The 12,771-nt window shown below is 47.0% G+C and overlaps 1 protein-coding gene across 12 annotated transcripts in view; it reads right to left on the reverse strand.

Moving 5' to 3' along the window:
- FBXO25 (F-box protein 25) overlaps positions 1-12,771 on the reverse strand; it is a 40,240-nt gene that overhangs the window by 16,346 nt on the left and 11,123 nt on the right. For 10 of the 12 annotated variants that reach the window (XR_002126893.1, XM_019668763.1, XM_019668757.1 and 7 more), the window contains exons 3-5: positions 9,324-9,427; positions 8,619-8,668; positions 6,127-6,219 (exon numbers count right to left, since the gene is read on the reverse strand). Coding sequence is in view for 11 of the 12 variants with exons in the window: in XM_019668763.1 (XP_019524308.1) it covers positions 6,127-6,219; positions 8,619-8,668; positions 9,324-9,427 (247 nt within the window). In the remaining variant the exon portion in view is untranslated. Of the gene's footprint in view, positions 1-6,126; positions 6,220-8,618; positions 8,669-9,323; positions 9,428-12,771 lie in introns of those variants that run through there. The other 2 variants (XM_019668767.1, XM_019668766.1) reach the window with 2 other exon arrangements.

The raw sequence follows: 12,771 nt of genomic DNA on the forward strand, positions 1-12,771 counted from the left end.
ACAGTGATCTACGAGCAACCGCGTGAGGGCTGCTGGCCGAGGCGGGGCGTGCGGCTGCCCTGTATCTCCCTCGCCAGAGACAGCGCGGCTGTGACCCGCCTCAGGCTCAGCGACCTTCCGAGGATGTGACACTGCTGGGTCAGCGTGTCTGGCCCACTCTCAAAGTGCCTGTGTCTCCCTGAGGGAAGTTTCCTGCGTCTTATCTTTAAGCATTTGTCCAATCCCACTGCTCTGCGCTCTTCTTTAAAGATGACATTACAGATGTGCCTGGTTCCCCTCTGGCTGTCCTCTACAGCTGTAATTTTCTAAGCCTTTTCAGCTCACAATTACTGTTCCTCTTTCCTGTCTCCTCGGTTCTGCCGCCTCAGTCCCTCACCGTGGTGTCCGAGGCGCCCCCTCTCCCGGCCCCTTCCGGCCCTGTCACATCCAAGACTGTCCTTCGCGGCCTCTGTCCTTCATCCATCCGTCTGTCTCCCCCGCTTACATTGATCTGTCTAGTTTCCTGCCTCCCTGGCCCGTTCGTGGGTCCCGACCGGCGTCTGTCCCCACCCTCCTCGCCTCACTGGAGAGGGTTCTACTGTCCCGCGGCCATCGGGAGGGCTGCTGACGGTCCGAGGCCCGATCCGTCAGGTGCCTGTGCTGTTGACACTCATCTCTGAGTGAGGCAGGTTCCCAGAGCACCACCCTCAGGGGGCCTCAGGGGGTTCCCCAAGCGTGGTCAGCCCCTCCTCGCTGTGCTCCCCTCTGGGCCGGGAAAGTGGGTTCTCACGAGTCAGCCCAGCAGTGTGGTCTCAGGGACCCCAGCCCACCTCCGCTCAGACCCAGGTCTGTAACTCCCCTGCTCGCTGCTCTAAGCTAGGAGCCTCACATCATGACGTCTGCTGTCCGTGCGGCCTCTCCACGGACAGCGTGTGTCTGCCGGTGTCACTGGGGCGTGGCCCTGGTGTATGTGCAACCCACACACAGGCCTTCCTCCTCCTGTGCAGTTCCCACTCTTTCTTAGCTGCTTCCGGCGAGCCTTCAACACACTCTAGGACCCTAAAGTACGTCCGCCTACTGTTTCTCTGAAAATGGAATTTTTCACCCCCTTCCAATTCTCCTTGCTGTCTTTGTTGATTTCCAGAAAGAGAAAATGCTAACCCACATACTCGCACAGCCAGGCTGGCTGTAGAAGTCCAAAATGACGTGATCAATATGATGATCATGTTGGGAAATGGCCCTTCCGTGACTTCTAATGTATCTACGTGAAAAGCGCCCCGCACCACAGTGACCACAGAAAGACGGCACTGCGCACACCGGCCAGAGACAGGCGAGAGCCCGCCCCACACAGCGAAACACACGGCTGAAGCGTCAGGGCTACGCCTCCGTCTTTCACGCCAGCTACACGCGATTACTGAGTGTCCCCTCGCCTGACTGCCCTCCCATCCCAGCACTGTTTTAATGTTTGCCACTGCTGTTCTGCCCCCTGCATTACGAACCAAGTCAGACCAAGGATTCAGCCGCCTGAGACGAAGACATCGGCTGCAGTGCTAACGAAAACTGGGCTGGGATGTCACTGAGGTGTGTGCAGCCACGTTGGGCTTCTGAGTCCTGACCCTCGAGACTCAGCCGCCCGGCCAGGCCCGTCGTCTAAACCCCAAAACCCTCCCACCTGGGCTTCTTGCGCCAACATGAGGGAAACACACCAGATTATGCAAACACGTTTTTCTTCTATTACTCAGAGAAAAACGAGAAGAAAAGGAGGACTTGCACAGCCCTATTCTCACCCCTAAGAGAAGCGCAGGGCAGGGGCCAGGGCGCTGCTCGAATGCAGAGGGTCTCAGGGAGCTGCCCAGGGGTCCTGGCTACAGCACCACTGAGACGGACGCTGGCCACTCTGGGTACCCAGCGCTCCCATCAGCGTGTGGGGAGGAACCCCAGGGGCTATGGGACACGTGGACTCAGGGGCAGGCCTGAGGATCCGAGCGTCCTCTGTTGCAGCAGACATCGGAAGATTTGCAAAGGTGGAAAACAATGCCACTCTTTATTTTTAAATAAACAAGAGTATTTATAAAAACTTTTAATTCCTATATGGTAAGTATTAATGGATGTAACTCACAAAACCAGAATCTCTTTCAAAGCGTGAAAAGGATCATTGAGACTTCACAAACAGGGACCGTGTCCTACAAACCTCCTCTCCCATCATCAACATAAACTACTGTTTTCTAATATCGTGTAAAAAGTCCTGTAAAAAAAGACTTTGTCACTAGCAGAAGGCATGGCAGCAGCTGTCTGGCTGGCTATCCACAGGGGACGAAGTGACGGGGGACCCACCACACCGCCATGTGCAGGCACAGGAGGCAGGTGACAAGGAATGTTTCAGGTTAAAATGGCGGTTAAGCCAAAAGGGCCAAAGACACATTTACAAAGAAAATGTAACCAGACACTAGCCTCTTTTTAGGTGGATATATAAAGCAAAATCTGTTGGAAATTTAATAAATATTACCTAAAAATATAAACACTGTAGATTTTTATGTATCTCTTCAAATTTCAAAATTCTAAAGAAGGATGTAGAAGAATTAAATAATAGAACTGCCAAAGCTAGTTTTATAGATAATCAGAAAAATTACATACTTCAAATAGAGAATGTGCATTTTTCTCCTGTCAACAGAATGTTCACAAAAATCAATTCTGGAAACGGCCACAAGGAAAATGTGACACATTTCAAAGAAGCAGAGACCTTACAGGCCAAACTCTGATGATAATAAAATCAGAATTAATAAAGCGACACACAACCGTAGCTACATGAGATTCAAGGTGCATCCCTCCATGGGACCCAGGAGGGAGCGCGAGCGCCGAGTGCGTGTGCTCACGACCGAGACTGAGCGCAGGGCGTCGGGCCCAGCTGCTGCCGTCTGTATCTTCAGTCAGTCTGACGCTGTGGACAATCGATTCTTCACTGGGCAGAGCCAGTCAGCTGTTCAGTCTTCACTTGCGGGTTCACTTCCATTTACAGTCGACAATAAACACAGAGTGACTATCATACAGGCCCTATTTCCAGTATTTGACACGATCAGCCTGCCTGATTCTCAGAGCACATCTGTGAAACAGGTGCTGTCACCTCTCTCTTCAGTGAGGAAACTGAGGCCCAGGCATGAATAAATGCCCCAAAGCCACCTGGCTACACGAGCAGGATGGGAACACGCCAGGCTGCCCACCGTCACGCGTGTCGGTGCACGGTGAACGGCTCCCAGCAGCCTCAATGGTCTGGAGTCTGACTGCCTCGTTTTAAAGTCTTCTCAGTTTTACCACGTCCACTGAGAATGGAAAGTTCTCAACTCGATGTTCCCGAAGCCAAAGCAGAACCAGGCTCCGCAGGCTGTTTTTTCGGGGGAGCTTCACTAGTTCCGTCCGGCTCTCCCACCGCCTTGGCCCCCGTGCTGCTGCCCGAAGGTTACGGGGGCCCCACAACAGAACTGACGCAGGCTGCACTAAAACCGAGCTTCCCACTCAGGACCCTGCCTGAGCAGACACGGTTTGCGCGATGATTTCTGCTTTCTGGTTGTCCCTCGTCTCCACCTTCTAGGGAATTAGCATCTCACAGCAACTCTGTCTCATTTTCTGACTTCTACCACGGGCAGAGAGAGAAAAACACTGTTGCTTTATACAAACGGAACTGTTACACAGTTTATAACTTCAGTTTTCTTCAAAGAACTCTTAGCTGCTTGCTGTGTTTAGTCACGCTCCAGTTTTCTTACTGATAAAATAGGCTGGAAGGCAAAGACAGACAAAAGAAGGCGCCACGTACTTGCAGACCCTATACTAATGACAATTCCAGATGTCTAAATAACTGGGACACGCTTCTGTCGGCATGCCATCGAATGAAAGGAAAGCAGGCCCGGCCAGTGTGGTGCTTCCTCTGAAAACCTCACAGCTACAGCATCACACTAAATCCTGCTGAGCCAAGCTGTCTAGCTACAGAGCGTGCCCTTCGGCTGTGAACAGGTCCTGCACTGTCGTTTCTCCTCTTTCCTCCTCAATGAGTCTTATTTTTAGGGCATTAACATGTTTGGTTGTACACTTTAGCCCAACACGTTTAAAGGCGAAAAATTATAGGAAACGCCTGGAATACTAGCGGACAGCCAATTCTTGAATTAATAATAAGGAAGTGTTTTGTTTTTAATTAAATATATCTTTTTGTGCTAAGGAACTCTTTTGTGAAGAATCTGTTTTATAAAAAAGGATGAAATTCCTCCATGTCCAAATACCAAGTTTTCTTGCAAAGAGGTGCCTGTAGGTTTAGTAAAGTAACTGGCAAAAATGTAATTATTTTAGAGAGTCCTACTGACTGTTCATGCTTGAGGTAGAATTTGTGGAGAATATTTAATAGTGGTGAATAACTGGAATAACTCACAAAACAGTGCATGTGAACGGTGCCTCATTTGTTCATCCTGAGGTTCATTTCAGGAAGAGCCAAAAACGGGTGTTTTCCAGGTCCTGTGTTAGGTGGCGGGGATGGCAGGGTCCCTGAATAAATTATTTTTTAAAGATTTTTTTTTTTAATTGGGGAATTGGAAGAGGGGAACAGCGTTGGGGAATCAGGGAAGGGGAACAGACAAGTTGCTGTCCTTTTGTCCTTCAGTCTAGTTGTGGAGGACATCGCTTCACTGGCCCATGTTGGTATTATCATTGTGCTCTTCCCAGCTGAGACAGATTGGTCACTGGCCATTGGACAGTGGCTCATGGCAGCTCACAGCAGCTCACGCCGGCTGCCAGCCACTCATTGCAGCCTATGCCGTCACTGGCGAACCACAGCAGCCCAGCTCCAGGTCAAGCTGTTGCTCACCATCTTAGCTGTAAAGGGCGTAGCGTCACTGGCCGTCATGTGGGATCTGAACCAGGGCCCTGCTGCTCAGAGCTGGTGTCCCAAGCCAAGTCCTAACCAATGTGCCACTTGGCCGGCCCCCTGAATAAATTATTATACGACAATAGCTTAGCATGTGATTGGGTCCCTTAACACAAATTGAACATAGCGAACGAAGGCTTGATTAGCAGTAAGACCAAAAATCTTTGAGTCCTTTTCTACAGTTTCACTGAACTCAAAGGCCATTATTTTAAAATGTCATATGACATTCAAGTAAGTCACTAGATTTTCATAAGAGGAAAAGTTCATAGAACCAAGAAAACGGAGGCCTTAACAGGAGCCCCTCTCCTGTCTCCAGCTCTACTTCTCCCCGTGACCTGTTTCTCAACTGTATTGGATGTGCACGCGACTGCTGTTATCCCTTTGTCTAAATCGATCCAAACAGGGCCAACATGTAGGGTGGAGTGTGTCCTGGGAGTTTGCATGACCTCCCAGCGATGGCCCTCTGAGGTGGACACCAGGCCTCGCAGGTGTCGCATGCAGAGGCTCAGGACCTTGCTGCCTGATGGACAGCCGGTGCGGCCTCCAGCACACGTCCCAGGCCCACCAGCCACTCCACATGGGCCGTCCTGACCACAGTTTCATTCCCAGCCCCTCATGGTGGGCTGAGGTGTGAACTGCTGAAGAAGGCACACATTCTCAGTAAAACAAGGAACAAGTTTCGAAGCCTTCAAAGAACCAGACATTCTAGTCTCCTGCGTCTTTTTTGTTGTTTTCATGGCTTCGCTGTTAGAGGGTCCATGAAAAACTCAGGAGACAGGGAGGACTTCATCTCCAAAAGCAAATAACGTTCAAATCAACCTTGGGGGCTACAGGGACCAAGGCAAGTGAGTGTCTGCAGGAGAAGGTCCCCGGACAGAAGAAAATGTGTATAGATCACAGGGAGCTGCTGTACCTACCCTAGGAGCAGTGGTGACAAACGAAAATGGCTTAGCTTCCCCTCCATGGGGACACAGTCAAGGAAGGGGCTGGACCCTCATTCTGGAAGCTGATGAGACCGGTAAGAAGCTGGGTGACTTTAGAAAAGAGAACAAAAACAAAGAACCCCTAGAAAACCATTGCTCTAGCAGAAGAGAACCTTCTGTCACTAAACATACAATAGGCATATGTCTACTCCAAAACTCATTTTGCTGGAGCAGCTTCTCGACAGAGCCATGTAGCAGAGGACAGGCCTCTGAGTGGAGCCTCTGTGAGCGCAAAGGGGACGGGAGGTAAATACTTACTTTGACTACGTAATTGAACCTGCGGACATCCTGAATGGCACTTGAGAAGTCCAGGCGGTTGAAAGCTTCTCCCAGAGTGCAGTAGCCGTGTCTCTGGAAGCAGACACAGCACAGTTAGAACTCGAGGCCTGAGCCGCTCGGTCACAGGGCACTGACGGTTAAGGCGAGTGAGCCTGTGCAAATCGTTTTTGTGGGTTTTGGAAAGGACGTTTGTTCTTATTATGACTTACTCCATATTTAGATGATGGTAGAGTAAAATTATAGCAATGCTAAATTTAGGTCATTTGTGGAGAATCTGCCATGTCCATACCACTGCTGGCATAACACCACCCCGGGTGGGAGGGCAGAGTAGGCCTGAAATCATAAAAGAAGTGAAGCAGTGCAGGCTACGCAACTAGAAAGACAGGAGGCAGGGGCCTGCCTGCTGGGAAGACGCATCTACCGTAAACAGTGAGTGCAGACGTTCGATTCCTCTGCAGGAGCCACGCAGGCCTGCAGGTCTGGCAGTCTGCTGTACACACAGGTCAAGGGCAGGAGACATGTGAGCGGGTGGGGGTGGGGGCGGGTCTGCACACAGCGCTCAGGAGGAGACAGCAGGGCTCGGTGGGATGTGACAATGGGCAGCTTCCGGGCTGGGAGCAGGGGGTGATTAGCCCCCCAAGCCCAAGAAGCTGGTAGTTAGACCCACAGGCCAGATGTCAAAGACGACAAAAGAAACACAGTAATTATTTTTAAGTGCAGAAACACTGCTGCCCCATTTCAGATGTCTGCCCTGAATGATACATCCTGTATTCTATGGGGGTTTGTGTAGCTATGGACATTAGGCTTGAGGGCTCCTTGCAACTCAATCTTCTCTATCTGAAATATGAAGAACATGTAAAGAGATTTTTCAACTCAAGAGTTGTGGGATAGATAAACGGGGGAATCATCACAGAGAACATGAGGTGATGCAGGAGAGGGTCTAGAGAAGAGGCAAAACACCTTCGTCTCAGGTAGGAGGTGCACAGCGAGGGTTAATTTGGTTTGTGCCCAGGTCCCAAGAACAGTCCGAATGTGTACACAAACCAACAACATGCACTTAACTGAAAACATTCAGTACATGTTGCTACTGAAAATCTTCCATGTTCCTGGGAGCCATGGGGGAAGCAAAGCTTAGTTAGACAAAATCTGAAATCAATCACAGCTGATATTTCTGCTTGAACCTCTTCCCAACGAACCGAACCCTAAATGCTGGTGCGGCAGACTCCTGTCTGGGTAGCCACCATCTCACAACAGCCTCTTCTTTGGGGAATAAAATCTGACGCACAGAGCGAGCTGCAAAGGGCGCGTCTGAACCGCACAAGCAGTCCAGCTTCAACGGGGCCTGGACCCACGCACGGAGGGCAGGGCAGCCTGACTCGGCCACATCAAAAGGCAGCAGGTACCTGGGCTGCATCAGGTGAGAAGATGAGACACCTGGTGAGACCAGACACACCTGGAGAAAGAAGGGCCAGCTCCCAGCTCCCAGTCCTGCTCCCTTCCCAAGCCTGGCAGTCCTGTTCCTCGGGGCCACGTAACATCTCTGCAGATGCACTGCGAATCCCTCTTCTGGTGCTTACACTGGCCTAAGTCGGATCCTGTTTCTGTCATCAGTGTGGTAACACAGAGCAAATGAAATGTTTAATAGTCTTTCATAAGCTCAAACTATTTCAGATTCTGCCAAACACTCTCCTAACGGTGTGGGAGGCTGTATGCTAAGGATTGGCGTCGTTTCATACCCACGTAATGATATGAACCATCACCAAACAGTTTAAATGAGTTTTCTATCTCAGAATCTAACCCTTACGCTTCTAGGAAGCGGGGCTAGTTTCAGGACACCCGTTATGAACACTTCTGGAACACTGAACTAATGCTAACGTATACTGAACAGCTGCTCCCTAAATTATTTCCGCAAACTGCTACAAAACGAGGCAACGGCAGAGTTTCTCAGGCTGCGGAAGGGAGTGTCCCCGGACGCCTGGCAGAGGAGAACGACGTGCGGAGCTGGGGTGAGCAGGCGGTTTGGTGGCTCGTAAAAAAGCTTCGGCCAACTTGGCAAAAGGAAGGACAGGAAAGGTTCAGACTGCTCTTTGCAGAGTCACACTCAGTTACTGATGTCATATTAGCAACTCTACGTGTTAAACGAGGATGTGTATGTTCTCACAGGTTCCCAAACACAGAAGGGCCACAACACCTCCCTACTGGTGCCAGGGCCTCAGCATTCACAGCTCGTTCGGAAACAGCCCTTTTCTTCACTCAGCTTTGTACTGGGGGCGCTAACCCTGCACCATGCACACACGTACACACGTGCACACTCACGCACACTCACACACAAAGTTTCACTGTGTCAGAGATCCTCAGGTTTTCATCTGTTAGAATAGATTTGATATTGCAAAAAATTATTTATGTTATGTGATGACATATTCAACATCAACAATAAAAAATATGCTCTTTTTTTGTAACAGAATACTTACTTCTCTTGTGCTTTCTTTGTGGACATAGATCCATTTTTCACGATAGAAATCTAGAATAAAAATTAACTTTGTTTTCAAAATCCTGTGAATCATTTCAAAATGAAGATTTTCAGGAACTTAAAATACCTGCATACGATGCTAACAAAACTTTGACTATGGTATAGACAGGAGATGCTTTTACATATTTAAATGTACACAGAATTGCTTTGTTTCCTAACATCAGTTTAGAAGGTGCTGAAACATATCTTTATGTGAAAAATGATTTAAGACAGTACCAACTGTTAATAACGAACAAGAAAATTAGAATCACTAACGACTGTGGTAACATCAAAGCATAGATAGGTATAAAATGCACTTATTAATAAATTATTATGTACCCTGATAAAAAGTTCTATTCTCTGTCACTGCCTTTATATGGTATTCAATTTAAGTCAATTTTTTCACGTTAACTCAAATCCCAATGCTTCCTGGGACCACTCCCCAGAGGTCTTCTTGAGCAGACTGAGTAACCGAAACATTTCTCAGTGACTCATGGATGTGCCGCAAAAAGTCGGCCAGGACATCAGGGGCAACGCCGACACGTGCTGTCAGTTACACATCTGTCTCATCTTTCATTTCGTAAGATAGCACTGTCAAGGCAATGTGGTATGTCAAACATATTCAACAAGTAAAATATCATGAAATTATTAATGAAAGTGATCTTACATTGAGTATTTGTGTCGTTTCTAAAATGGCCCTTTTTCCTTTTTTTTGAAGCATACCCATGCTCTTCATTACTGAATACTTCTTCATCTTCATTATTTAAGATTCTGCAATAAAGATACATTTTATTAAAATATTTTTACAGGGAGACTTCATTTGACTGTAAAATATGATAAATATTTGGTTTGCATTTAAGGAGATCAAAATAAAAATCATGTTAACATATTGAGGACAAGGCATTTAAATTATTTAAATGCATGTTCCCGGGGTTTAAACCATTGAAATCAACTTTTACATTGTGTTTCTTTAAAAATGTATGACAGGCCAGCCGAGTGGCTCAGTTGGTTAAGAGCTCACTCAACAGTTTGAGCTCTGAGCAACAGCGGTTTGAGTCCAGCCCGAGCTGAGCAGCTGCTGAGCTGCCAACAGGCAGCAGGATGGCTCAGCTTAAAAAAAAAAAAAAAAAAAGAGTATGACAAATTCACTAACTATTTTTGTGAACTGATATTTTCAGGAAATACTCACCAAAGACCCTAGCAGTGCTTGAGGGTGTGATACCTCTGGAAACGTTCCCCCTTATGGAGTGGCACTAAGCAGAACCTGCAGATGTACTGAGTTTCACTTCTTTTTGTGTGGGCAGCACGAACATGGTGCCTCCTAGCAGGATATTTCCTTTCACCCCGTTCACTTCCAACAACTTCCTCTAGCACATGTTTGCACATATCAACCGAAAGTCTCCCCGGGGGGTCCTCATGAGGCACACGAGGGGTTTGGGTTGATGTTCCTGGGCGTGCTGCGTCTGTGTCTGTGTCTGAGTCTGTCTCCACCTCATCTGTAGCCCAGGCTTTTGCCACTTGTAGCAGGAATTCTTCGTATCTCATTTTTGATGTAGGGTTTAGTTTTTGACAGATTCGAAAAGAATTGAAAAGTGCACAATTTATAAGCCTAAATGCAACTTTCTTTGGCCACTTCCCTGTTTTTCTCGAGAGAGAATAATAAGACAAGTACTGATCTGCCTTTTCAACACCCTTCATGAACATATTATACTGGAAAATACAAATAGGTTTTTTCTTTACTTCTTCATTTCTCCATGGAACATCAACCATTGTTGAATTGTGAATTATGGAAATCATGGTGACAACACGAGTATCCCTCTAGGACTGAAGAAGAATTTCACCCTTTCTCCTGAATGTGGTTTCGCCACTTTTCAGAATCTGTGATTCGTTTTTAATTTCTGGAGGAAGACCCCTGTTCACTCTTGATTGTTCCACATACTCTAACTTGTCTTGAAAGGAGAGTTTCAGCAATTGTCACATGATTGTAATAGTTATCTTGGTAGACATGGTAATTTTGATCAAGATAAGGTTCCAAAAGTGCGAAAATAGTTTCCTGTAATTTTTTTTCCTTCACCAGCATAAATTTCTACATTCAAGATATAGCCTGAGGTGCTTTCAGTGACCATACGAACCAGGTAAGCCCTACTGTGTAAGTTTCCCCGGGTTATATGTTCGTATACGAAGCTGCCCCTCCAAGGAATCATTGCTTCATCTAAGGAAAGTTGTTGATTTGGCTTATAAATAGTCTGAAATCTTTCAAGGAAAAAATCCAATAAGGGTTGAATTTTGAAAAGCCTGTTAGTTGATTGTTGCAGAAGTTCATTGTTGTTGAAATGTAAACACCACCAAATTTGTTCAAATCTTTACGGCTCCTAAGTTTCCTGAAAATAGGAGTATCTAAAAAATGGATCCGTACACCAATAATCCTTTAGTTTATATTGCCTGACTTGCCCCATTAGAATAATTATTGAAAAAAATTTTTTCATTTCTGCTACAGTAACATCTGACCATTTCAACTCCTTAGAACCAGTAATATACTTTTCCTGATTTTGTAAGTAATATAGATTCGTTTTCTCACACAACATATCAAAGAATCTGTCTCCAAGAAAGAATCCTGTTACTTGTGATACTTTCGTCGGGTCAGAGGGAATTTGTTTCACCCCTGGGTTTCTGGTAAATGGCCCTAAACTTGGTGTTTTATCTGTTTTTACCCATGTGGAAACCGCCGAATCTAGTATGTCATCGTCATCGTCACTTTCGTTTGCGCTTTGTTCAATGTCACTGTAACTCAGTAAAGGATGCACAATTTTGTTTTGCCTATTTCCGATAATAGAAGAGTCACTGTCATTTTCACTGTCACTATCAGCGTTGTCAGCAACATCAGATAGTGTCCGCCAAGAATTGCGCTGAAATTTCATCTTCTGTAAGACATTTTTCCCGTAAGAACTACGTCTTTCTGTTATGTGTGTAAAGTGGTTGAAATCTGAATGCTGACTAAATGCAGAACAGAGCAACAGAGGTAACTACAGAGCTGTTTGTTCTCTATATTTATCACAGATCATTAACTCGGATAAACATTCATCAGCAGGACCATAAGGAGAAAGGCTCCATGTATTGTATAGTTAAGTGTCTAGTGCATGGAAACCAAGTGGGTGTTAAAAACGCAAATTTGTGGGCCGGCCGAGTAGCTCAGTTGGTTGAGAGTTTGCTTGAGAGCACAAGCTCTGAGCAAGGGTCGCTGGTTCGATTCCCACATGGGCCAGTGAGCTTTCCCTGAGCTGCTCCTAATGACAAGACTGCCTGTTCGATGGCAGGCTATGCCCTCCAGCAGCTGGGACTGACCTCGGCACCTTGAGCTGCCACCTGGATGGCTCAGTGGATAGAGTGTGTGCTCTTAACAGCAAGGCTGCCGGTTCAACTCCCGCATAAAAAAAAACAAACGCAGATTTGCGTCATCCATCTTGCACAGCTGTAATGTATACACGCAAATATGTGTCACCGGTCCACAATGTGTTAAATTCTGAAAGCAGTTAATTTTCAAAGCGGCACATCACAGACTTGAAATTACAAGGCTAATGTCTAAAGTGTTCTTTTTGTTTTGAGAAATCTGGGTTTTACTCTGGTTCTTTCCAAAATGTTATACCAGGAAGTGCTTAACACACTTTAGAATGTCCCAAAGGTTTTGATATGCTCATCCAAGGTACATTCAGATTTCAAAATGCTTTATGAAAACATGGAGGTTATAAACAAAAATATACACTGGATAAAAGTTAATGTGGGGCCGGCTGAGTGGCGCGATGGTTAAGAACTGGCTTGGGACGCCAGAGGGCCCCGGTTCGGAACCCACATATGAGGACCAATGACACTGCCCTCTACAGCTAAGATGCTGAGCAACAGCTCGACCTGGAGCTGGGCTGCCGTGAGTTACCGGCATCGGTGTAGGCTGCAGCCCTGCTGCAATGGGTTGCCATGGGCTACCGTGTGTAGCCAGCAGCCGCGGTGAGCAGCCGTCCAGAAGCCGGCCCGGGAAGAGGGCAATGATGGTGCCAACTTGGGCCAGTGAAGCAACGTCCTCCACAACTAGACTGAAGAACAAAACGACAGCAACTTGTCTG

This window comes from Hipposideros armiger, unplaced genomic scaffold, assembly GCF_001890085.2.
Source record: "Hipposideros armiger isolate ML-2016 unplaced genomic scaffold, ASM189008v1 scaffold_538, whole genome shotgun sequence".
Lineage (NCBI taxonomy): Eukaryota > Metazoa > Chordata > Mammalia > Chiroptera > Hipposideridae > Hipposideros > Hipposideros armiger.